This window comes from Sorex araneus, chromosome 8, assembly GCF_027595985.1.
Source record: "Sorex araneus isolate mSorAra2 chromosome 8, mSorAra2.pri, whole genome shotgun sequence".
In the NCBI taxonomy this organism is placed as follows: domain Eukaryota; kingdom Metazoa; phylum Chordata; class Mammalia; order Eulipotyphla; family Soricidae; genus Sorex; species Sorex araneus.
The window spans coordinates 7,676,137-7,701,032 of NC_073309.1; the positions used below are offsets into that span (position 1 = coordinate 7,676,137).

Consider the following 24,896-nt stretch of genomic DNA (forward strand, 5'->3'; position numbering starts at 1 on the left):
GCCCCACCTCTGGACCTGGCACCTTGTGGGCTGAGGTTGTCTCCACCCTCACTGTCCTTTGCCCCAGAAGCATCCAGCAGCCGGGACAGGCTTGGGGGCGGGGACCAAGCCCGGGTTCTGCCTGGCACTGATGGGCCCCACTGGGGCGGGAACTCCAGGCCCAGAAAGGACAGTACTCGGACACCAAGTCAGCTGGGCAGTTGGAGACACTGGGGTGCTCACTTCTGTGTCTGAGCGACCCTGGCAGCCGGACTATGGAAGGACCCCTGAGAGGGGCTTTGAATTACCCCCCAAAAGCCAGTCTGATTCCAAGTGTCCAAGTGTCCCAGTCGGGTTCCCAGGCTGCTCAGTCGATGCCCCTCTCTGCTTGGGCACTGGGGGCTGCAGAAGGAGGCTGCGGAGCAATGGGCACGGATGAGCGGGCGCAGGGGGCTCTCTGAGCTTCCAGCGGGGGCCGAGGAGCTCAGGCCCCCCCCCTTCGGAGGCCTCTAATGGCCTTCAGCGGGGACAGGGGTGCCCGGCCGGGCCCCCAGGGCAGGCCCCCCCCCCGTTCTTGTCTCCCCCCAGCACGCAGGCGGGGCAATGAGGGGTGCGGCTCTGACCTGCAGCACCGGGCTGGGGGCGGGGGGCGCCCACAGCAGCGGACGCGGCCACCGGACGTGTCACTCCTCCCACCCCCCACCCCCCACCCCCCGCAGAGCGGCCCGGGAGCTCGGCCACCCGCCGCGTTGGGCCGACAGAAAACTGCGGGGTCCGGGGTCCTCGCCTTTAACGGGCCGCGGCGGGCGCGGGCGGGGCGGCGGCGGCGCATGCGCGGCGCGGGCGGCCGGACAGTCCGGCGGCGGCGGCGGCGGGAGCAGGAGCCGCGGGAGCCCCGAGAAGCCCCGCGCGCCCGGCCGGGGCGCCGCGGCCACCATGTCCGTACCGGTGAGTCCGCGCCGGGGTGCGGGGCGGGGCCGGCGCGGGGCCAGGGGGCGCGGGCGCCCCCCACGCCGCCCCCCCCCCCCGGCCTCTCGCCTCCCTGCCCCCCGAGGGCCGGGTCGGGCCGGGCGCCGGGCCGGCTTCTGGGGGACCCCCGGCCGCCCGCAGCCCCCCGCCCGGAGCTGGGGCTGGCGCGGGGACGGGGCTTTGTTGGCTCGGGACACTCCGGGGACAGCTGGGCCTGGGAGGAGTCGCCGCCGTCCCCCGGGCCCTCCTCCCCCCGCGGGACGGCCAGGCCCGACGCTGGCCGGGGCAGCGGGGCGCTCTGGGACGGCCCCAGGGACCCCCGGGTGGCCAGGCCGGGGCCGGGGGGCTGTGCCTCCCTTCCGGCCCCCGCCCCCTGGACGCTGGCGGGCTGGGCATCCCGCGCCCGCCGCCCCCAGGAGGGCTGATGGCCCGGCACGTTTGCTTGGGCCGCTGGACCCCGGGTGGCCGCTGCCCCGCGTCCCCCAAGTGCCGGGGTCCCCTGCTTTCGGGACACCCCTTCTTGCTGGCCTCGACCAGCGCCCCGGGGCCGCCCGCTGCAGGCAGCCGGGCTCGTGCGTGCGCCCGAGGGCGGCTAGCGGCCGGCTGACCGCTCCGCAGCCCACTTCGCAGATGGACACACTGAGATGGGGGTGTCGGGGGCGCCCCCTGCAGGCGGCGGGGCCCAGGCCGCGGCCATTGTCCCTCCGCCGGAGCGCGGAGCCCTTCGCCGGTGGCCGGAAGGGACGGCGGCGCCCGGCCCCGGCGAGACCCCCCCGCCCCCCGGCCCGGCCCGCGGCCCGCGGGGGCTGCCCGGCCGCGCGCCCGGGTCCCCTGGTGACGCGCCGGCGCGCGGGTGGCGCTGCCGGCCCGGGAGACGCTGTGTCAGGGCTGAGCGTGGTGATTATGGAATTAGAGCTCGCGGCGCCCGCCCGCCCCCAGGAGCCGAAACGCCGAGTTACAGATGGAAAAATTAGGGCTTGCAGGCCGCGCTGGTGCGAGCCGCGCCCCCCGCCCGCCGGGTTCAGCGCGTAATTGCCTCATCTTCAGAAGGAAGGCGGGGACGCGCGCCAAGCCCCCCTCCTCCTCCCCCTGCCCCGCGCCAAGCCCCTGCGCGGCCCTGGCACCCAGCGCCAGGGTCCTGCGCCCGCCGCCACGGTGGGGCGTGGCCGGCTCGCACCTCTTGCCTTCCAGGACCCGAGTAGGGGCCGCCCGCGGCCCTGGCCTTCCAGGACCCGAGTCGGGCTGGACCGCGCCCCTTACCTTCTAGGACCCAAGTCGGGGCTGCCCGCGCCCCTTATTTTCCAGGACACGAGTCGGGCCAGCCGCACCCCTGACCTTCCAGAACCCGAGTCGGGCTGGCCCGCGCCCCTGGCCTTCCAGGACCCGAGTCGGGCTGGCCCGCGTTCCCTGACCTTCCAGGACCCGAGTCGGGCCATCCGCACCCCTGACCTTCCAGGACCCGAGTCGGGCTGGCCCGCGCCCCTGACCTTCCAGGACCCGAGTAGGGGCTGCCCGCGCCCCTGACCTCCCAGGACCTGGACCCTTTCTGGCCCCGAACTCGGTAGCGCAGGGGCTTCTGGAGGGCAGGACTGCGACCCTGTCGTGGTGGTCCCCGCCGTGGCCAGTCTGCTTGGCCTTGGCCCTCCTGCCCGTAGCCTCGGCCGGGTTCTGCTGGGGTCTTCTCGCTGCCCCTGCTCGCAAGGGCCAGTTGTGGAGGGAGGGGAAGATTGTGTGTGTGGGGGGAGGGGGGACGGGAGCGGACGCGCAAGGAAGGAGCCCAGAGTGGCCAGGTTGAGAGCAAGTGGGGGACCCTCGCGTGATCCCTGTGATGCCCAGGGCCGAGAGGGATGGCACACTGGGGCCTCCTGACACCCTGGCCGTGCCCTGACTTCTGTCTCCTCCTGGACAGGCCACCGCTCACCATCTCCCCCTGGGCAGGCAGAGGTCCCTCCGCTGACCCCAGGCCCGGGGAGGCTCCTGTGCAGGGGGAGGGGAAGTTTGCACTCCCCCAGCCTCCGTGCCGAGGAGGCACTGGTAGCGGGGCTCGGGGACCCTAGCGGGTGCCAGACAGACGAGGGTCTTACCCACACGGATCTCTGGGCCTGTGGGGTCTGTGCCTGGGAGCAGTGAGACACGGGCTCCACAGCGCTTCCCTGGGGAGAGGCGTCCCGCAGGTGCTGAAGTTCCCTAAGGTTTCCGCCTCTGGCTTCCTGCCTGTGAAATGGGCATAGCCGCTCCTTCAGGGCGCGGGAGTTGGCACTCGTGTGTGGGGCACGGCCTGGGCCGGGCGCTGTCGGGGCCACTGAGAGAGGAGCCCAGTGGGCCGGGCAGGAGCCCAGCAGCCTGTGTGGCCTCTCTAGTGGGGGGCTGCAGCCGTCCAAGAGGCCGTGCTGCTGGGGGCCTACCCGCTGCTTCTGGCTTTCCAGGCATGAATTTGTAGGTCCCTGTGGGCACCAGACAGGGCAGCTGGCACTCCCGGAGGCCAGGCAGCCTGCCCGGAGCAGGGCAGCAGGGTGGGTCTAGCCGTGAGCCCCCGCTCCTGCCACGGGGGGCGGGGACCATGCCCCGCGTCTGCCAGCCCTCCCGGAGCGTGCTCTGTGCCAGCCTCCGGCCGGCCCGCACTGTGGTGGGAGACTGGCGGGGCCGCCAGGCTGTGGGCAGTGGGGCCTGGCAGGACAGGCCGGCAGGGGAGCAGTGGCCCGTCCAGAGTCCTCAGTTCAGTTGCCAAGGAGCCCGCCCGGCCGGCCGCCCCCTCCTGCCCAGCGCGCCCAGCGGCTGCCTGCTCGCCGGGTCAGGCAGGGCAGACCGGCCCGGGGCCCCGGGGTGTCACCCGCCCGAAGGCCCTGTCCCCCTGAGTGCTAGCGCTCCGGGCCCCTTCTCTACGCCAGCCCTCACCCTGGCGCCCCGGCCCCGCCCAGGGCCAGAGGGGCCGCCTGCACCCCAGGCCAGGTGCGCCCAAGGCCCAGGAGCGGGCACGGGTGGCGGCGGGTGCGGGTGGGCAGGGCAGCCCCAGGGCCCGGGTGCCAGGGGCAGTGTGACGGCGGGCTCGCGCCTGCCGTGCCAGGCTGGGCTGTGTATGGGACGCGGGTCAGCGCCAGGGCCCGCCTCTCCCCAGGGCCCCCCCCATCCCCGTTGGCTGTTTCGTTTTGGTGTTGGGTTGTGCTGTGCCCTCGGGGACGACTCGTGCCCTCCCGCCACTCCCCTCCTGCCCACCTCTCCGCCCACTGCGCAGGCCCCACGCAGGAGAGGCGGCGGGGTGGGGGCACCGTCGGGGACCGTCGGAGGGCCGCCCTGACGGCGCGGGCGCGGGAGGGAAGGTTCGGGGGATGGAACTCCGCACCCGCCGCCTCTGCCAGAGGCCCTGTCAGGCTGCGTCCCCTGGCTGCGGTGAGGCGGGTGTGGGTGCTCGTGAGGAGTCCAGACCCCGGCATGGCCCCTGCGTCTCTCGGCGCCCTCCCGGGCCCTTGTCCCGCGGGAGGCTGGTGTGCGGTGGCCCTCGGGGTGCCTGGCCCGGCTCACGCAGGCGGCAGGGTCAGAGCCGTGGCACAGCCGGTGGGTGCTTGGCTGGAGCTGCCCCCGACCCCTCAGGCCCCCGGGCCCGCCAGGAGAGACCCCTGAGCGCCAGCAGGTGTGGCTGGAAACAAAACTAAAGAAATGTTGGCGCTTAGCCCTCGGCCTCCCGCTGGACGCGGCCCTGTATGAGCACTGTATGAGCACCGTATGAGCACTGCCGGTGGGCGTGGGGGCGGTGAGTGGGGAGAGGAGAGAGGGGAGAGGGCGGCTGCCTCCCCACCCCGGCACCCTCCTCAGTCCGCCCGAGCCCTGCCCCTGCTGGTGCCACCGTGCCTGCCTTCTTCCCAGTCTGCGCCGGGATTTGGTGTTTTCCTTGCGGCTTACTGAGACTTAGGAGAAGACTGAGGAGACCCCCGCCGGGGCCCCCTGGGCACCTGCACCCTCGCCCCCGCCGTCCCGGCGCCCAGGAAGCCCGTGTGCGCGGCCCCACCCCTCCCCGGGCCGCACTGGCCCCTGGCGCGACTCTGCCGTTTCCCAGGGGCTTCGCCTCTCGGGGCGCAGGGCTCGGGCGGAGACCGCCGCCCCCAGGCGAGAGCCCGCGGCCAGGCCTGAGCCGGGCGTCCTGCCGCCCGCTGCTCCCCGGGTGGCCGCTGGCTGGTGAGCCCCTGCCTGCCCTGTCCGTGGCCGCTGGTTGCCACGGGAGAGGGGAGCAGATGGCCGCTCGGCGGCGTCTGGCCACACCCTGGCCCCGTCCCTGTCCCTGGGCACCAGACAGCAAAGCTTCCTCAGAGGACAGGGTCGCCTTGCTCGCCTTCCCGGTCCTCTCCCTCCGGCTCCACGCAGCCCCGCCCGACCCACCCCTGCTCCATCCCCGCAGCCCATCCTCCCGGCAGTGTCAGGCCCCAGCCCCTGTCACGGCCCCGGCCTCTGACAGACACGGGCCCCAGCCTCTGACAGACACGGGCCCCAGCCTCTGACAGACACGGGCCCCAGCCTCTGACAGATACAGTCTCAGCCTCTGACAGACACAGTCTCAGCCTCTGACAGACAGTCTCAGCCTCTGACAGACACAGTCTCAGCCTCTGACAGACAGTCTCAGCCTCTGACAGACACAGTCTCAGCCTCTGACAGACAGTCTCAGCCTCTGACAGACAGTCTCAGCCTCTGACAGACACGGGCCCCAGCCTCTGACAGACACAGTCTCAGCCTCTGACAGACAGTCTCAGCCTCTGACAGGCACAGTCTCAGCCTCTGACAGACACAGTCTCAGCCTCTGACAGATACAGTCTCAGCCTCTGACAGACACAGTCTCAGCCTCTGACAGACAGTCTCAGCCTCTGACAGACACAGTCTCAGCCTCTGACAGACAGTCTCAGCCTCTGACAGAAACAGTCTCAGCCTCTGACAGACAGTCTCAGCCTCTGACAGACACAGTCTCAGCCTCTGACAGACAGTCTCAGCCTCTGACAGACACGGGCCCCAGCCTCTGACAGACACAGTCTCAGCCTCTGACAGTCTCAGCCTCTGACAGACAGTCTCAGCCTCTGACAGACACAGTCTCAGCCCCTGACAGACAGTCTCAGCCTCTGACAGACAGTCTCAGCCTCTGACAGACACAGTCTCAGCCCCTGACAGACAGTCTCAGCCTCTGACAGACAGTCTCAGCCTCTGACAGACAGTCTCAGCCTCTGACAGACAGTCTCAGCCTCTGACACCAGCCTTGGTCCAGCACCCTTGCCGCTGCCTCCCAGCACCAGAATATTCTGGAGGACTTTGCGAGTTCTGGGTGGCGGGAAGGGGTGTAGAAGGGAGAGCGAGGCTCAGACAGTGGGGTCCGTGCCATGGGGGTGCTGAGGGGTCTCCGGGGAGTTCTGCCCCCTCCGGTCGAGGGCACCCATGGAATTCTCCTTCCAGCCCGGGGCCCCTGCGCCAGCCCCACACCTTCATCCTGCTCCTGCCCCTGCGCGAGGCCCGGCGAGCGGCCCAGAGAGGCGGCGAGTGACCCGGGGCCAGTCACCCCCTGCGCCTGGAGTGACCTCAGAGCCCCCGAGGCCAGGGGAGCCCAGCCGCTCGCCTGTCACTGGGCCACTGCGTAGGGCTCGGTGCTGGCCCAGGGTGTCTCCAGGGCAGGGCAGCTGGTTAGGGGCTGGCCAGCTCCGGTGGCCCGGGGCAGGGGCGGCGTCAGCTCCGGTGGCCCTCCACACGCATCACTTCTTCCTGTCCTGGGCTGGCAGCGCTCACCTCCGGCCGCAGGAAATCCTTTGCTGCTGCTGCTCCCAGAGCCGAGCTGGCCAGCAGCTGACCCCCGCGGCCTCTCGTGTGTGTGCATGTGTTCACGCCGCTGCTTGGGGCCGTTCTCTGTGCGCGGGTCTCTCGGGGCCTGGTCCCCCTCCCCTCCCCGCTTCCTTCACTGCAGGAAACGTGCAGCGCTGTTGGGCCTAAAGCGAGGGCAGTGCTCTGTGCTCAGTGCTCAGGTCTAACTGAAGGGCACACAGGAGGGAGGTCCAGGGCCCAGGTCCTTGTCCCCCCGGGAGATGCCTGTGGCCGAGCTGACGTCACTTTCCCTACTGGCCTTGGGGCTCCTGGGCTCAGCAGCTGCTGTCACGCACTGGACACTGAATGGACAGCTGAGAACCAGTGTCCCCACGTGCTAGGGCCACTGTGTTCCCTCTGGCTTACTGGTCCCTAGAGAGGGGTGGTGACATCTATGTTAGCCTCGTGGAGGTGCCAGGGAACCTTGAGTCACCATGGGGGAGGGGCATGCGCGCGCACACACACACACACACACACACACACACACACACTCACTCACTCACACTGCCACTCTTCCTGCCCCAGCAACATTCCCTTGCACCATGTGTGGTCCAGTCTCAGTGGGCAGGTGCTGGGCCCTTGGGTGAACCTCGGTTGTGAGTGGAGGGTGCCTGGGTCTCGGCTCCCTGTCCTTTGGGGTCCCGGCGAGTGCCAGGGTCGCTGGCTTTCAGGTGCCCTGCAGGCCCGTCCTGCCCCATCCTGAGGGAGAGGGAAAGTTTCCTTGGCGGGATGGAGGGGACCCAGAGCCACCACCCAGGGCTGCCCTGTCAGAGCGCCCGGCCCCCACCCCCTGCGTGGCAGACCCTCACTCCCACTCCCCCTCCCCTCCCACACTGCAGGGGCTCGGAGCCGGGCCTTGGTTCCAGGGCGGAAATGCCATTCTGGAAGGCACGGGCTGGGGGTGGGGGCGTGTGAGTGGAAAGGAGCACATTTTTGAAATGCCTGTGACCCAGCCGTCCCCTCCCCCGCCTGCCTCTGCCGTGAATCTCCTTTCAGTCCTGGGTCACGCCCCCGCCCCTCAGGGCCATGGGTGGCCTGTCCTTGCAGAGACCGCCCAGGGGGAGCCTGGCCGCTGCCACTGGCCCACTGACTGGAGGGGAGTGTGGGACCCTCCGTTAGGGGCAGACAGACTTCCGGGAGGACGTGCGGGGCCGCAGGCTGCTCTCTGGGGCCGTGGCCTGCCTGGCTTTGGGCACAGCTGTGGGGACAGGCAGGAGGTGATGTCTTGGTCACGTTTCCTGAGACCTGGCTCTTCTGTGGGGCGGGGGCTGGGAGGGTGGCCAGCTAGCTGCTCCTTGCCTGCCGCCTTGGCTGGCGGTTCTGTTGGGTGCTCCCAGAAGTTCTGGGGAGATCGTAGCGCTGTTCCCAGCTTCTCTGGAGGACTGGGACCCAGGACCAGCTGGCCTTGGGTGCCCGGGGCCAGCGGCTGAGTCTGTGGAGCTGGGCAGGTGTCAGGAGTCTGTCAGGTGGGCACAGCTGTGGGTTCTCCTGGGGCCCCTTTCCTTGGCGGTGTCCCACCTGTGGGTCTGGGATGAGCCCCGGGCCGGCACAGACTGCCAGTCCTAGAGGGGCTCCGCTGCCCCAGGGCCCCCCAGACCCCCCCGCTCTAGGCTTCCTCCCCGATGCCCCGCTCTGCACCCCTCATTCTGCTGGGGGCTGGGGCACTGTGAGTGCCCCCACCTGCCTCCAGAGAGGGGCTCAGGGGAACCAAGCACCCAACACTCAGTTCCCCTCCTGCCTAAGCCCTCTGTCCTGGCACGTTTCTCCGTGCCGGCACTTGGGACTGGGCACAGGTAGGTGTCAGGTCTGGGTTAGAGTGACAGGGGTTGGGGACCCCGAGCCGCTGCTGGGGCGTGAGGGAGGATGCTTCAGCGAGGCGGGAGGCCAGCAACACCGCAGCCTTGGCCGTCGGGCCCCAGATCTCAGAAGAGGTTGTGCGCTTCCTGAGACCAGGAGCCCCCAGACTCCCTGCCTTAGTTTCCCCGAGTTTGGGAGTCGATCAGAGGCGGGGCGGGCCGTTTTCGTCGTGACTCCGGCCAGCTAGGGCCTGCCTGCCTTGGCCTCCGGATTCCAGCCTGCACCTGCCTGCCCTTGGGCAGGAGCGCCGCGGGCTCGGTGCTCCTCCGGCAGGGCAGAAGTCCCGGGGGCGGCGCGGCCAGTTGCCGGGACGAGGGGGCCCGAGGGGGACAAGCCCGGCTGCGTCCCCAGGAGAGGGTCCCGGGCGGGGGGCGTGGCGGGAGGCGGGGGCGGGGCCCTGGGCGGGGCGTGCCCGCTGCCCGGCCCCGCGGCGTTTGCTTGGAGGGCGGCTGCGGCCAATGGGCGCGCGGGCCGGGCATGCCGGGAGCGGGGCTGGGCCGGCCGGGCGGCGGCGGCGGGCGGGGCCACCGGGGCCGGCTTGGCGGGCGCCCGTGCGCGAGGACTCGGTGGCCGCGGGCCGGCCGGACACCATGAATTACTTGGTGAGTGCGGCCGCCGGGGCGGGGTCTGCGCACCCACTGGGGGCCACCGTCCTGCAGGCGGACCCGGGAATCCCCGGCACCGCGGCGCGCTCAGGCTGTCCCTTCCCCGGCCCGGCACCGCGGCGCGCTCCTGCTGTCCCTTCCCCGGCCCGGCACCGCGGCGCGCTCCTGCTGTCCCTTCCCCGGCCCGGCACCGCGGCGCGTTCTTGCTGCCCGATCCCCGGGCCCGTCGTGCTCCTGCTGCCCTGTCCCCGGCCCGGCACCGCGGCGCGCTCCTGCTGCCCGATCCCCGAGCCCGTCGCATTCCTGCTGGCCCGGCCCGGCACCGCGGCGCGCTCCTGCTGTCCCTTCCCCGGACCGGCACCGCGGCGTGCTCCTGCTGCCCCTTCCCCGGGCCCGTCGCGCTCCTGCTGCCCCGACCCCGGCCCGGCACCGCGGCGCGCTCCTGCTGCCCCGACCCCGGCCCGGCACCGCGGCGCGCTCCTGCTGCCCAATCCCCGGACCCGTCGCGTTCCTGCTGCCCCGGCACTGTGGCGCGCTCCTGCCGCCCCGGCCCCGGGTCCCCATGCGCCCGGCCCGGCCCCGGCGGCCGGCAAGTTCCTGGATCCGGGAAAGTTTCTGGAGGGAGGCCCGCGCTCCGAGCCGGCCACCGCCTTCTGGTGACCTTGGACCAGCGTGCGCGGCCTCCGAGCCTCAGTTTCCAGTCCGGCTGGAGGGGTCCCAGGCCGGGAGCCGGCGGCGATTTACGGCCCGCGCTGCAGCCCGGCACCTCCTCGCTCCCTTTCTTCCCTCGGGGCGTCTGGAGATGCGGCCCCCACCAGGGCAGGGTCCACCTTGCAGCTTAGACTCTGCACATTGGCCAGGACGTGGGTTTGGGCAGCCTGGCAGAGGAGGGCGGCCGGCGGGGCAGCCTAGGTCGGGGAGTGGACGCTCCCGGGAGATGCCCGGTCCGCGCTGTCAGAGCAGGGCCAGTGGCCCCCTTTTGGGTTTGGGGGCCAGGAAGTTCCTTCCTCGACTCGACACCCGGGAAGCATCTAGGACCTGCTCTGGCTGCAGGTGGGAGATGTGCCTCCCCGCACACACAGCTGGGGACGCCTCCCTCTGGGACCCCTGTCTTCTGGGGAGTTTAGAAGAGCTGGTGTGTGCGGGTGGGAGGTACGAGCTGTTTTGGCCCGGGCACTGGAACCCACCACCTTCTCCCCTCCACGGCAGGGAAGGCCCTGGGTGTCTGCGGGGTGGGACAAGGCAGAGCTGTGGCTGTGCCATCTCCCTGCGCCAGGGCCAGGTCCCTCCTCCCCGCCCCCAGCCTGCTGCGTTTGGGGGCACAGAGACAGATACAGGGCCAGAACTTACTCTCCTGGCCCGGCCTTGGCACTGCCCCACAGGTTGGCTCCAGCTCTCGGGCACCACCGTGCTCCACCAGGTTAGTGCCAGGCTGTGCCCTCTGTCTCCTGGCACTCACTGTTTGGTTGTTATTTTGGGGCCATAACCAACGGCACCCAAGGGGTGACGCCTGTTGGTGTTTGGGGAACCGTGTGGTACAGGGATGGGCCCCGGGCCGCTGAGCTGTCTCCCCGCGCTATTCTGGACAGATCGCCCCCCCCTTTCTTTCACTCCTTCCCTCCCCGCCAGGTACCCCTGATGCTGGGGCAGCAGGACCAGCCAGCAGGAGGGGCAGTTCTGGGGCACTCCGTGTTGTGGGGTGGGGTAGGCCTGAGAGGGAACCGGGGGGCTCAGCCATTGTCTGCAGGCAGATTCTGGGCCGCCCATGGGGGCCTCTAAGGTGGGGTCCCTGGGGAGAAGCCTGAGTCCATCTCAGGAGGGAAGCGGGGGTCGGGCGTTGTTGGCTGGAGAAGAGGGGTGCCAGCCCCGGCTCCATCTCCACGGCCGTCCCAGAAGTCAGAGTCCCCTTTCTGAGCCGCGGAAGCCCCTGCTGAGACACGTGGAGGGTGGAAACCGAATCTTGTAGAGGTTCCGTTCCCGCAGCCTCCCGGGACAGGGGCGCAGTGGGCTGTCACCGTCCCCCAGCTGGGGCAGTGGCCTACACAGGCTCCATGGGGGTCTGAAATGGTGCCCCCACCCAGCCAGCCCATGTGGTGTGGTCAGGGTTCAAATGCCATGTCCTGAGGACGGACCGCTGTCACTTCTGCCCAGGGACAGTGCCGGGCATACCCTGTCAGTGGGTGGAGGGAGCGAGAATGTGCCCCCACACACGGGCCTCTGCTCTTTCTGCTGCTGTCCAGCCAGGCTGGGCTCCTGAGCCCGCCAGTGTTTGTGTGTGCATGCATGCATGTGAGTGTGTGTGCGTCTGTGTGTGTGCTGGGGGTGGCAAGGAGGGAGGAAGAGCACGTGGTATCTTCCCCTTGCGGCATCCCTGGCTGCCGTCGGGCGTCCCGCTCTCCCCGCCCGGCTGCTGGGGCCTGTTCCCCCGCCAGCGGAGGGCACTGCTGTCACTCAGGCTCCTGTTTGCCACACCTGGTGGTGCTGGGCCTCCCGGGCCCACGAGGCCTTTCGGGGGTCCAGAGGGGTGCTGTGTGCGGGACTGTCCCTGAGGTCTCCGTGTTGTGGGGGCCCTTCGGCTTCTGTCACTTCCCAGCCACCCGGACAGGCCGAGCCCCGGAGCCCGGGGGTCTGGCCCGAGATTCCCCGGGCTGGGGGTGGGGGCTGTGCTCTGTGTCTCCGAGGGCGTCCGGCGTCAGAGTGCCCCTGCGCCCCAGCGCCCCAGCCAGGCAGACTCCCGCCTGCCCACCAGCTGTCCTGGGGGAGGGGGCGGTGTTTTTGTTTGGGGGCCACACCCAGCAGTGTCCAAGGCTTCCTCCTGGCTCTGCACTCAGGACTCCTGGCGGTCCTTGGGCGTGCATGTGGGGTCGGGGGTCCATCCCGGGTCTGCCGTGTACCAGGCAAAAGCGCTACTGCTGTACTGTCTTCCCAGCCCAGGGGTCTCAGCATGGGGCCTCTGCCCACTCTGTCCGGGCTCGCGAAGACGTCCTGCTTCCCCAGGCCCTGCACAGCCTGGGGCAGGGGCAGGATGGGGGTCCGCTCCTTGGGGCACCGGGGGTGCCACGTCCTCTTCTGAGGGGGAGCGGGCCTGTGGGCAGGGTCCGTGAGGTGGCCAGACTCGCGCCTGGCAGCAGGTGGGCAGTGGCCCTCGCCAGCCTGGCCCTCCTGGGCTGGGGAGCTCCGGTGTGCGGGTCTGGCCTTCCTGGGCTTATCCTGCCCTTGTGGGAGGCAGGGATGGGGGCGGTGCTGGGGTGGCTCCCAGCTCAGTGCTCAGGGGTCACTGCCAGTGGAGCAGGGGCGAGAGCTGGGGTCAGCTGCTGGGCAGCCTCAGCCCTGTGCTCTCTCGGGCCACGGCCCTGGGGTCTGCAGTGAGCCCAGCCAGTGTCCAGCACCCCCCAGTGCCCCTCTCCTGACCAACTGCCCAGCCCCCCGGGGGGTCCTGACCGCACACCCTGCTTCCCGTCCTCGCGCACGCCGGGCAGTGTCCGGCCTTCTGGAGCACGTGCCCCTTCCCGCAGGCCGACCCGTGAGCCCGCCGCCAGGGACTCACCCAAGGTCAGGGGCAGGGAGGAAGCCGGGCTGGCGCTGCTCGCCGAGGGCCCGGTGCCAGCAGTGCCCGGAGGCGGGCCTGGGGGCGGGCGCCCGCTGACGCAGGAGAGGAGCCCCGGTGCCAGGCGCCCGGTGGCACGTGCCCGGCCTGTGCGGTGCTTCCCGGCCGGCCCCCACCGCCCTGCCGGCCCGCTCAGACGGGATGGGGGCGGCCCCAGGTACACCCAGGCCCAGCAGGCCTGCCCCGCCCCGTCCCCCCACCCTCCGCAGTGCTCCCGGGGTCCCTCCTGGGCTGCGTCCTCCTCCTCCTAGGTGAGGGGCCTCCGAGGGGCAGCCCGACACCCTCCCCCAACCCTCCGTGGCTGCAGGGAATTTTCCTGTGACTCACTCTGCTGGCACTTCCTGTGGTCACCAGGGCAGGGACTGGGGGACCCAGCGGAGCGGCTCTGCGTTGCGGGGTCACTGGGGGAGGGTGGGCGTTGTCCCCGTGTCAGACTGTGGCCGACCATATTTGGGAAACTTGCTCTTCTCCCCGGCAGCCTGGGGTTGGGGGCCCGAGCCCTGGGGGGCAGCAGGCAGCAGGGCAGCCCCGGCTGGCCCGCTCCTCCCGCCTCTCGTCCTGCCTGGAGCCCAGAGGGGCCCTGGCCTAGAAAAACGCTCAGCTGAGCCGGGGGTGGGGGGTTGGAGGTTGGGGGGGATGGGGGATGGGGGGGCGGGTGTTGGGGAAAGCACTGAGGGTGGGGACGGGGTCCTCTGTCGCTGGGGGTGGGGTGGGGGCCTCTGTCGCTGGGGGGGTGGGGGTCCTGAGAGTGCTGCCTCGCCCCCAGGACATCCCTCACCCTGGGGCAGGGGTCACTAGGGTCACTCAGTGGGGGGTACTGTGCTGAGGCAGCATGGACCTAACGCCACAGCTGAGCCCCGCCCCTGCCCCCCTCCTCCCTGAGCCTGAGCCCGAGGAAGGGGGCGGCCGAGGAACCCGGGCTGACCCCCGAGGGCTCTCGAGGCACCTAACTCGGCTTGGTGCCGGTGCGTGCTGCCACCTCAGCCCCGACTTCCCCCACCGAGACCCCTCTCAGGCTGGCTCCCGCGAGGCAGTGACTCTGGGGACTGTCTCGGTGTGGCCCTGGACGCGGCTGGAGCTGTGGGTGCCCGGGGACGTTGGCGCTGGCGTGCCCACAGCCCTCTGGGCTGTGCGGCGTGTCTCTCTTCCCCAGCAGCCTTGGTGTCTTCTCGCCCTTTGTGGTTTAGTTTTGGGGGCCACGCCCGGCTGTGCTGGGGACCGTGTAGTGGCAGGAGGCGAGCCTGGTCCGGCCTGGTGAGCGTCTCCCACCCTGATGCTTCTCGTCTCTTCCCTGGCCGACTGGCTCTGCCCCCAGAGGCCCCCAGGTCCCCACGTGGGGCCCCTTTGAGTGAGCCCGAGCTGCGCGCCGCCTGCCCTGGTGTCCCTTCCGAGGTGACTTGTCCCTTCACGGGCCCGCACGCTTCCACAGAGGCTGGGGATTCTGCTCCTTCAGGCGAACTTCCTGCCCTCGCCCTCGCCCCCCAGTGCCGGTGGTGTTTGGGTTGTCGTGGTAACGTAATGAGTAAGCCTGAAGATCTGGCTTTGTCCCAGCTCTGAGTCACCTGCCCCGGACTTACCTGTGTCCCGTGATTTGGGTTCCCCGACCCCCCACAGGGCAGGATGTTCCCTCCGGGGGCAGCTCTGGGTGTCCTGTCCCCTCTCGGCTGACCGTGTCGGCCTGGCTGGCAGGGGTGCGGCAGCTCCCCCCCACGGTGCTGGGGTGCCAGCCCAGAGAGCAGAGGTGCCCCTGCCCGGCTGTTGCACAGACCTCTCCGCCCCTCGTGCCCACCTGAGCATTTTCTCTCTCTCTCTCCCTCAGAATGTGCTGGCCAAGGCCCTGTACGACAATGTGGCCGAGTCCCCGGACGAGCTCTCCTTCCGCAAGGGCGACATCATGACGGTGCTGGAGCGGGACACGCAGGGCCTGGACGGCTGGTGGCTGTGCTCGCTGCACGGGCGGCAGGGCATCGTGCCGGGCAACCGCCTCAAGATCCTGCTGGGCATGCAGGACAAGAAGCCCGCGGCGCCCGACGGCGTGTACCTGGTGCCCACCCCCGGCAAGACTCAGCCCGGCCTCTACCAGCCCCCGGGCGCCAGCCCCCAGTTCCAGTCCACCCCTGCCAAGCACTCGGCCCCCTTCTCAAAGCCGCTGGCGCCTCACCCCGCCCCAGACCTGTACCAGGTGCCCCCGGGGCCCGGCAGCCCCGCCCAGGACATCTACCAGGTGCCCCCCGCCGCCGGGATGGGCCACGACATCTACCAGGTGCCCCCGTCCATGGACGCGCGCGGCTGGGAAGGGGCGAAGCCGCCGGCCAAGGTGAGACGGCCCCGCTGACCTGGCCCACCCTGGGGTCTGTGTCCCCGCTGGGTCAGAGCCCAAGAGGGCATGGGGGTGCCCAGACCAGGGTCAGCTGGTACTCATCGCTGGGGCATGGGGGGCTGTGTCTGGTGGTATGTATACATGCACACACCTTCCCTGCACACCGACAGTCCCACACACCTGCGCGTACCCAGCACCTCGCAGTGCACATACTTAGTCATGCTCAGCTATGTGGGCTCACTCCCACATCTCACTCAGACCTGCCTGCACACTCACGCACTGTGCTTGCTGCCCTGTGGGCATGCTCTCCTCATTTTCACTCCTCACACACCCCTCACACACACGCCTCACATACACTCCTCACACACGCCTCACACACCCCTCACACACGCGCCTCACACATGCCACACACACGCCTCACACACACTCCTCACACCTCACACACATGCCTCACACGTCTCACAACACAGTCCTCACACACACTTCTCACGACACACGCCTCACACACACGTCTCACACACAGTCCTCACACATGCCTCACACACGCCTCACACACCTCACACATGCCTCACACACATGCCTCACACACATGTCTCACACAGTTCTCACACATGCCTCACACACACACCTCACAGAATCCTCACACACACGCCTCATAGTCCTCACACCTCACACACGCCTCACACACATGCCTCACACACACCTCACACACAGTCCTCACACACACACCTCACACAGTCCTCACACACACTCCTCACACACACTCCTCAAACACTCCTCACACACTCCTCACTCATTCTTTCCTCACTCGTCACACAGTCACTCATCACAACTTGTTACTCCTCACACTCCTCACACACTCACCCCTCACTCACACACACACACTCCTCACACATACTCCTCACACACTTCTCACTCCGCACACACTTAATCACACTCACTTCTCACACACGCAGTCCTCACTTCTCTCTCCTCCCTCACTCTTCAGACCGACTCCTCACCGAGTCCTCACACTCCTCACACGCTTCTCGCACTCCTCACTTCTCACTCAGCTCACTCCCTCTCCCCCCTCTCTCCTCACTCCCCCTCATTCCTTACTCGCTCCTCAGCTCAGACACTCACGCTCCCTCCTCACTCCTCATTCACTCACACTGGCCCGGACTCTCGTGGCCTGTGCGCCTGAGGGAGCCCCTGTCCCCATCCCCCTGCAGGCCGCTTGTCCTGCGTGTGCGAGGGCAGCACAGGGAGCGTCAGGGCTTGGTCACTCTGCTGCTTCGGGGGCCCTGAGCTCCTGTCTCCTGCTCAGACCAGCTGCTGACCTGGCTGCCGGCCGGGAGGGAGGGTGTGTGCTGGGCCCGGCCTCCCTGCCCGAAAGGCCGCGTCCTCTCTGCGCATTGCACAGCCCTGTGGGCCAGGCCTGTTTGCCCTGGGAATGTGCGACCAGGTGACGGGCAGCGTGTCCGCCTTTCCCGTCTCTGCGCACCCTAGCATGCAAGGGGCTGTCCGGGAGTGGGGCTCGGAGCACTCTCTGGGGTCACTCACTCTTCTCTCCTGTGAAGGCAACCTCACGGGCTGTGGCCTCTCTGCAGGGCCGTGTCTAGGTGCCCACAGTGCCCAGGGGCGCTGCCGCGTCAGAGGGCCAGAGTGGGCTCCGGACTGTGGGCCTGCCGAGGCCAGCTGTTGGGGGTGGGGAAGTGGCTCATGCCCTTGAGGGAGGGGGCAGGGAGAGAGGGCACTCGGGTGGGCGCAGGGTACCTTGGCACCCATCAGGCAGCAGATGCCACAGCTGAGCTCAGTCCTGCTTCCCGACGTTCCCCCCACTTTGGGCCCCTGGGGGTGGGGGGCACCTGTCCCATCCGGAGCTCCTGGAGGCCTCAGCGTCACTTCTGCAGACGCCCCAGGGGACTGTCCCTGCCTGCCCTGCCCAGGCCTGTCTGGTCTCCGCATGTCCACCCAGTGGTTCCGAGGGTCTGCCGCAGGTGACCGCCTCAGGAGCACGGGGCAGTGGCCAGTGCTGAGCCCGTTCCCAGGGTGCTGGCAGGGGCTCCCTTCCCGGGGGGCCCCCAGCTGCCCTGAGATGCACTCACGGGCCTGGAGCAGCCTCAGGCCTCGCCTCCAGGCGGCCAACCTGCCACGTCTGTCCCGCCCTGCGCTTGGCAGGCCCGGAGTCTAAAAATAGCTCTGGAAGAGACTCCGGTCTGGGCTGAGCCAGAGCCGCGCCTGCGAGGGCCCCAGCGTGGGGAGGGGGTGGGCGCAGGAGGTTGGGGACAGCAAGGGGTCCGTGCTGTGAGTGGGGACCCCTGCCAGACCCTGCTGGGACCCCCCACTCCAGGGAGGCTGGCAGAGCCATGGGAGGGAGCGTGAGTCAGCCCTGCCCCAGATGTCCCCTTTGATTAGGGAACAAAAGGCCTTTCTGTGGGAGCTGCAGCCTGCGGGGAGGGGTCGAGAGTCTGCCTGCCTCCCCCAGCGTCCCTGAGGGCCAGGGCTTGTGGCTGCCCGCTCATGCAGGGGCTCTGCCCCCTCTTGGGAGTATGCCCCTGGGCCCTGCTCCATCACACCGCGCTGGGCTCCGGAGACTGTCACCTGGCTGCTGGGGGCCGAGCGGGCCAGGGGGGCTCTGAACTCAACCCGGCGCTGGCCCTGCTGTCACTCTGGGGGCGCTTTCCTGGGGGGACTTGTCGGGAGGGGGCCCTGCAGCTGCCACCGGGCAGTGTTGACGGCTCTGTGCCCCCAGGTGGTGGTGCCCACCCGCGTGGGTCAAGGCTACGTGTTTGAGACGCCCCAGCCGGAGCAGGACGAGTACGACGTCCCACGTCACCTGCTGGGTCCCGGGCCCCAGGACATCTACGACGTGCCCCCTGTCCGCGGGCTCCTTCCCAGCCAGTACGGCCAAGAGGTAGGCGTTGGGGGGCTCTCGAGCCCTGGCCCCACGGTCTCGGGGGCTTTGTACCCTTTTCATGCCTCGGTGGCCCTGCACCTGCCTCACTGCCCCTTTCCCACCCGCAGGTTTATGACACCCCCCCCATGGCTGTCAAAGGTCCCAACGGCCGGGACCCCTCCCTGGATGTGTACGACGTGCCCCCCAGTGTGGAGAAGGGTCTGCCCCTGTCCAGCCACCACGCGGTGAGCACAGGGGTGAGTGGGAGCGCGCCCGGGTGGATGACCCCCGCCTGCCCTCCGCCAGGCGACCTTGCTTTATCATCCCAATTGGAATTCTTTTGAGGGCAAAAGAGATGGAAATGAGAGATGGAAAGGGGGTGCAGGCCCAAGTGACCGTCCGGGAAAGCAGGTGTTGGTGCCCAGGAGCGAGTGGGTAGCCCAGCCAGGTCCCGCCACAGAGCTGAGTGCATCGGGAGCTGCCCTGCCCCCCAGAGTGGGCAGTAGCCGGAGCCGAGTGGCCCTGAGGAGCCGATTGGGAGCTCGGCGGGGGTGGGGTGGGTGGCCAGGACAGTGGCTATGGTGTTGGGCTTGTCGGATCTTTGACACCAGTGTGGTCTCTTGAGCACCGCCGGGGGTGCTCCTGGGCATCAAGGCAGAAATAGCCCCGGAACACTGCCTGGTGTAGCCCCAGAATCTCTTCTGCCAACCCCCCAGGGTTAGGGCAGCAGTCCTGACCGTCCCCCCACACATGCAGGTGTACGACATCCCCCCATCGGTGAGCAAGGACGTGCCCGACGGGCCGCTGGTGCGTGAGGAGACCTACGACGTGCCACCCGCCTTCTCCAAGGTCAGGCCCTTCGACCCGGCCCGCCACCCGCTGGTCCTCGCCGCGCCCCCTCCGGACTCGCCGCCCCCCGAGGACGTGTACGACGTGCCCCCCCCAGCGCCTGACCTCTACGACGTGCCCCCTGGCCTGCGGCGGCCGGGCCCCAGCGCCCTCTACGACACGCCTCGGGACCGCGGGGCGGCCGAGGGCGTGTACGCGGTGCCACCGCCGGCCGAGCGGGAGGCCCCGGCAGAGGGCAAGCGGCTGTCGGCCTCCAGCACGGGCAGCACCCGCAGCAGCCAGTCGGCCGCGTCCCTTGAGGGGGCGGCGCCGGGCCGGGAGCCCCTGGAGCTGGAGGTGGCCGTGGAGGCGCTGGCCCGGCTGCAGCAGGCTGTGAGTGCCGCCGTGGCCCACCTCCTGGACCTGGCGGGCAGCAGTGGGGGCTGGCGCGGCGCCCCTGAGCCGCAGGAGCCCCCGACGCAGGACCTGAGGGCCGCCGTGGCCACCGTCCAGGGTGCTGTCCATGAGCTGCTGGACTTCGCCCGTGGCGCGGTCGGCAACGCCGCGCACACGCCTGACCGCACTCTGCACGCCAAGCTGGGCCGGCAGCTGCAGAAGATGGAGGACGTGTACCAGACACTGGTGGCCCACGGCCAGGCGCTGGACAGCAGCCGGGGCGACCCAGGCCCCACGCCCGAAGACCTGGACCGCCTGGTGGCCTGCTCGCGGGCCGTGCCTGAGGACGCCAAGCAGCTGGCCTCCTTCCTCCACGGCAACGCCTCGCTGCTCTTCAGACGGACCAAGGGCCCCGGGCCCACGCCCGAGGGGGGAGGCCCCCCGCACGCCAGCGGCCCCGACAAGGCCAGCAGCATCCAGTCCCGGCCCCTGCCCTCGCCCCCCAAGTTCACCTCCCAGGACTCACCAGACGGGCAGTATGAGAACAGTGAGGGGGGCTGGATGGAGGACTACGACTATGTCCACCTGCAGGTGGGTGCCCGCCACCCGCATGGATGCCGCTGCTCACACCTGCCCTGGGAGCCCGTTCCCCACCCCGCGGCTCCATCCTGGCTGGGGAGATGGATTGAGGGAGTCAGGTGGGGTGCGCAGGAGGTGGGCCGGGGAGCCGGGGCTTGTCGTGGTGAGGAGCCAGGTCCCAGGCCATGAGCCACAGGCAGCAAGACCAGTGGCAGCTGCTGTGCCCGGAGGTTCCTGGCGTGGGAAGCCGGGCCCGTGTGCCCTGCGCCCTCCTTGCTCTCCCGGCTGGGCACGGCGGGCAGCGCCACCTGGTGGCCGCACCCCTGGGCCCTGGGTCTCAGCCAGTCTCGTGTCTCCTCCAGGGGAAGGAAGAGTTCGAGAAAACCCAGAAGGAACTGCTGGAAAAGGGCAACATCATGCGGCAGGGGAAGAGCCAGCTGGAGCTGCAGCAGGTGCGTCCCGGCGAGGGCTCCGGGGTCACGCCCCCCCTATCCCCGCCCCGAGGCCCCAGAGCTCTGCTGGCTCTCCTTCCTCCCCGGCTCGCCCTGGAGACGCTGCTCGCTGTCCACAGGCCAGCCCGCGGTGCCCTTTCCTGAGTAGGAGAGAGGGTGAACTTTTACCATCGGGAGGGCCCGAGAGGCAGTCCGGGGAGGGAAGGCACCTGCATCGTCTCTCGCCACCCCAGTCCTCTCCCCGACACCACCTACGGTCCCCGGAGCACCACTGGGAGTGCCCCTCAAGCCCAGACAGGCCGGCGGGGGCCCAGACCCTCCCACCTCCCCCGCAAAATAGCCTGAGGGAGTTTTTTGGACTGTGAAAGTACTAAAAAAAAATGAAGGTACTTGGGGCCGGAGGGATAGTACAGTCGTAGGGCCATTGCCTTGCAGGAGGCCAACTCGGGTTCGATCCCCAGCACCCCACACCTCTGGGTATGGCCCAGAAACCGGGGGGATAAAGCTCCCGAGCATTGAAAAAGGCCCCGCAGCACGGCCCTGTGGGTTTCTATCAGGCTCAGGTAGGAAGCTGCCCCCGCAGCGCCCCACGGGACCCTTTGGACAGTGCAGAGGTGATGGCTGCACATCCATCTTGGCGTGTGCGGGAGAACTGTGACCCAGTGCCTGCTGTGCGTGCGTGAGACCCCAGTACCACACACCAGAAATAACAGTAAAATACTCTGGTGGCGCCAAGCCCACCGGACACTGCCCAGGGAGGGTGTGAGTGCTGCCCAGTGCTGCCCGGCCTCCCTCCAGGTGCTCTGCCACTTCTAGAACGTGCCCCCACCTGTGGCTGAGTTTTGAGCTTGTTCCTAGAACTATTTTCAATGCAGGGGGTGCTGGGGGAATCACATCTGGCAGTGCTCAGGGCTGACTCCTGGCTCTGCATTTAGGGGTCACTCCTGGCATTGCGTGGGGGACCATCTGGGGTGCCGGAGATCAGGCTCGGGTCGGCCACACACTGACCTACCCGCTGTCCTGTCCTGTTTCTCCAGCCGCAGGAGCTACTGAACAGCGCCTGGGTGGTTAGGAATTGCGGCACATACCTGGTTGGTCTATTAGGCAAATTGCTAAATGCTGGATAAAAAGGCAGAACCATGTGGGAGGGACTCTAAAGAAATCGAAAGGTACGTGTGAAATACACGTCCATAAAGTGAATTAACAAGGAATTTAATCACTTCATTTTTATCAGCGAAGAATCCGGAATCCCTTTAAGGGCTTACTAATAGAGTACTGGTTTAATAAAACGGGGACATTTGTGCAGTTGAACAGCATGGCACTGTTAAGAAGTGTCAAGGAGTAAACAAACGAACCAGTCCAGAACGAAGCAGGAAGGGTGACATTCTCTTACTGGAAAGAGAGACGAGGTGAAGTTCACCTGGCACAGTCCTGTCACAGTGCACGCGATGTCATGGAGCGACTGGCCCTCGGGCATGGGCTCCAGCTCCGTGCCCCGCGCTGAGCCTGTCTTACGGGGGAGGCAGCTCCAAGCTCTGAGAAGGTGGTTTTGTGGTTTGGTTCATTCTTAGCCTTGAAACCTCAGTAGACTTGCGCTTCCTCCTCTGCACCTGTCTGTTGCAGCCACCGCGACCCAGCCTTCTGGTCAGACCCCTGGGGAGGACGTGGGCGTCGGCCCCCGCCCAGCAGGTGTGCTGCGGAAGCACCCCACGCAGACACTCGTGCACCTGTGAGAGAAGGTCTAAGATGACCCCGTGAAATACTGTTTCCTCGTCCTTAATTAAGGGGGAGAGGACAGCAGGTGGGGCGCTTGCCTTGTCGTCACCGACCTGGTTTTAGCCCTGACACCCCATAGGACCACCCTGGTCTGCCAGGAGTGACCCTGAGCTCAGAGCCAGGAGTAAGCCCTGAGCACCGCTTGGTGCAGCCCAACCCCCCCTCCCCCCGGCCCACAGAAGCGGAGGAAAGGCGGTGCTCTTTCTGCCTGGGTTAGCCTTCGTGTGCAGGCAGGGCCTTTGCTCTCAGCAGTGGCCGAGGGTCTGCCCAGGCTCCCACGTGCTGAGCTGAGCGCGCCCCGGCCCTGTCTTGCAGAGGGTCAGTGTATGTATGTCCATTTCCACTGTCATTGTGGTCTTGGGGGGCCTCTCCCCCCGCCCCGGCAGTGCTCAGTGGGTCGGGCTGGACTCTGGCCCAGTCATGCGGGGGTCTCGGTCAGGTGGCACTCAGAGGACGTGTCACCAGGGCGAAGCTCCTGGCGCCCCGCACAGCGCTTGCACCCTAGCGAGCCTGGGACGCGCTCGCTCCGCAGCTCCGGCCCGGCTCGTTGGCCTTTTCCCTAAGGAGAAATGAGAACGTTTCTAAAGTTGCAGGAAACCGTAATTAGCCAGCCCCAACCGTGATCGGCACCCGCGGCTCTGGTGGGTCCCGTCCCCGCCCTCCGTAAGGGGACAGAGAGTTACCCTCTGGCTCTCAGGCCCTTGCGGACGGGGTCCAGACAGGAGAGGGTGTGGTGGGCTCCTGCTCGGTGCACATTCATGTTTCCTGGCGGAGCTCAGAGCTTACTCAGAGACCCCTCCTGGTGCTCAGAGGACCCTAGGGGATGCTGGGGATTGAACCCGCGTCAGCTGCGTGCAAGACAGACACCCACCTCATGCCGTACTCTGCTCGGGCCCAGGCTCTTTCTTTCTTGCGTGTGAAATCTCTGCAGGTGGGGAGGAACGCAGAGCACCCCTCGTCCCCTTCCTAGCTCAGCTCCCGCTCCCGCTCAGTGTGGCCGAGCGGGCTGTGCTAAGGGGCGCCGCGTGTGCGGTGGTCCCCGCAGTTGACGCTTCCCCGTGCCCACTTTCTAGAAGGATGCCTGACCTTTGCTCTGCTCTCCCTCTGCCCCAGCTGAAGCAGTTCGAGCGGCTGGAGCAGGAGGTGACACGGCCCATAGACCACGACCTGGCCAACTGGACGTCATCCCAGCCCCTGGCCCCCGGGCGGACAGGCGGGCTGGGCCCCTCGGACCGGCAGCTGCTGCTCTTCTACCTGGAGCAGTGCGAGGCCAACCTGACCACGCTGACCAACGCGGTGGACGCCTTCTTCTCCGCCGTGGCCTCCAACCAGCCGCCCAAGATCTTCGTGGCGCACAGCAAGTTCGTCATCCTGAGCGCCCACAAGCTGGTGTTCATCGGGGACACGCTGTCTCGGCAGGCCAAGGCGGCCGACGTGCGCAGCCAGGTGACGCACTATAGCAACCTGCTGTGTGACCTGCTGCGTGGCATCGTAGCCACCACCAAGGCCGCCGCCCTGCAGTACCCCTCGGCCACCGCCGCCCAGGACATGGTGGACAGGGTCAAGGAGCTGGGCCACAGCACCCAGCAGTTCCGCCGCGTCCTGGGCCAGCTGGCTGCTGCCTGAGCACGGGGTGACCCGAGGCAGGGGAAGGAGCAGTGGGCAGCAGTGGCCCAAGCTGTGTGGAGAGAGTCACCGAGCCTGGGCTTGGGGACGTGCCGCCCGGCGCCCCGACATCTGGGGACCTGTACATATTTATGACGTGGCAGGGTGGGGCGCGGCCCGGGAGCCAGGTCTGGGGAGCAGCCGGCAGCTCCCCGGGGGCGCAGGGCACAGGGCTCTGACCCCCCGCACAGGCCCGCCTCCAGGGAGGGGGCAGCCGAGTGCCCCTGACAGTAGGTGCGGGCACCGCGCTGGCGTACCCGCCTCTGCACCAGGAGAGAATCCTAAACACTATTTTTCATTATTGATTTTCCAATCATTTGACTAATAGTCTACATTTAAATAAATAAAATTGGCAAAATGAAAGGCCACTTGCCTGGCACGTGAGAGACAGGAAGGGGCCCTGGAGTGACGGCCGAGGGGCTAGAGGCTGTGGGCAGTGCCCAGGGGTGCAGGGAACAGGGTCCTTTGAGAAGCCCCCAGGCCCTGGGAAACAGCTGGGACAAGGGGAGCCGTGGGGGTTCTGGAGCCTGTGGTCAGCGTCGTCAGCAGAGATGGGGTCTGAGGCCGTGGGGGAGCAGGTGCTGGGCAGGTGAGGGGAAGGGACAGTCCTTCCCAGGGAGGCCGCCAGCACTCAGCTCCGCCCGCCGGCCTGCATGGGTGAGAGCTTTGGGCCCTACTGGCCTTGGGATGGAGATGGACAGAGGGACAGTGCTGGGCCATCCTGACCAGCCCAGAGGCCTCCATCCCAGCCCCGCTATGGGGCGCTGTCAAGCAGTGGCGGGTGGACAGGCTTCTGCTCTGGACCAGGTGGACCCTCCAGCCCCCGCCCAGACAGAAACCACAGGTGGGCCAGCTCCACTCACTGTGGTTTTGTGGTGATTGTTGGTTTTTTTTTTTTTTCTGAGACTTGGGGCTACACCTGGCGATGCTCAGGGCTTATGTCTGGCTCTGCACCTAGGGATCACCCCTGGCATGCTCAGGGAACCACGTGCGAGGCAAGCACCTACCGCTGTATTATCACTCCAGCGCCTCAAAGGGTATGTGGTGGGGTTGGACCAAGTCCACAGGGCACCCCTGGCCCACACCAGTCCCCTGCCCACGAGGCCCCAAACAGCTTATGGGACGGCCTGAGGGGGTGAGGAGCTGCAGGCCGCAGTGG

General features: G+C 68.3%; 1 protein-coding gene across 4 annotated transcripts; it reads left to right on the forward strand.

Moving 5' to 3' along the window:
- The first annotated feature begins 803 nt into the window (after positions 1 to 803).
- Positions 804 to 24,123, forward strand: BCAR1 (BCAR1 scaffold protein, Cas family member). 4 transcript variants are annotated; one of them, XM_055146107.1, is made up of 7 exons: positions 804 to 927; positions 14,663 to 15,160; positions 17,898 to 18,059; positions 18,170 to 18,298; positions 18,798 to 19,856; positions 20,207 to 20,296; positions 23,186 to 24,123. In XM_055146107.1, the coding sequence occupies exons 1-7, from the start codon at positions 916 to 918 to the stop codon at positions 23,696 to 23,698; spliced, it is 2,463 nt and encodes an 820-aa protein (XP_055002082.1). In that variant the 5' UTR covers positions 804 to 915; the 3' UTR covers positions 23,699 to 24,123. The 4 variants fall into 4 exon arrangements, with proteins under 4 accessions (XP_055002082.1, XP_055002084.1, XP_055002083.1 ...); XM_055146109.1 differs by having other exon boundaries at positions 18,170 to 18,286; XM_055146108.1 differs by lacking the exon at positions 804 to 927 and adding an exon at positions 9,132 to 9,233.
- The last annotated feature ends 773 nt before the right edge of the window (positions 24,124 to 24,896 follow it).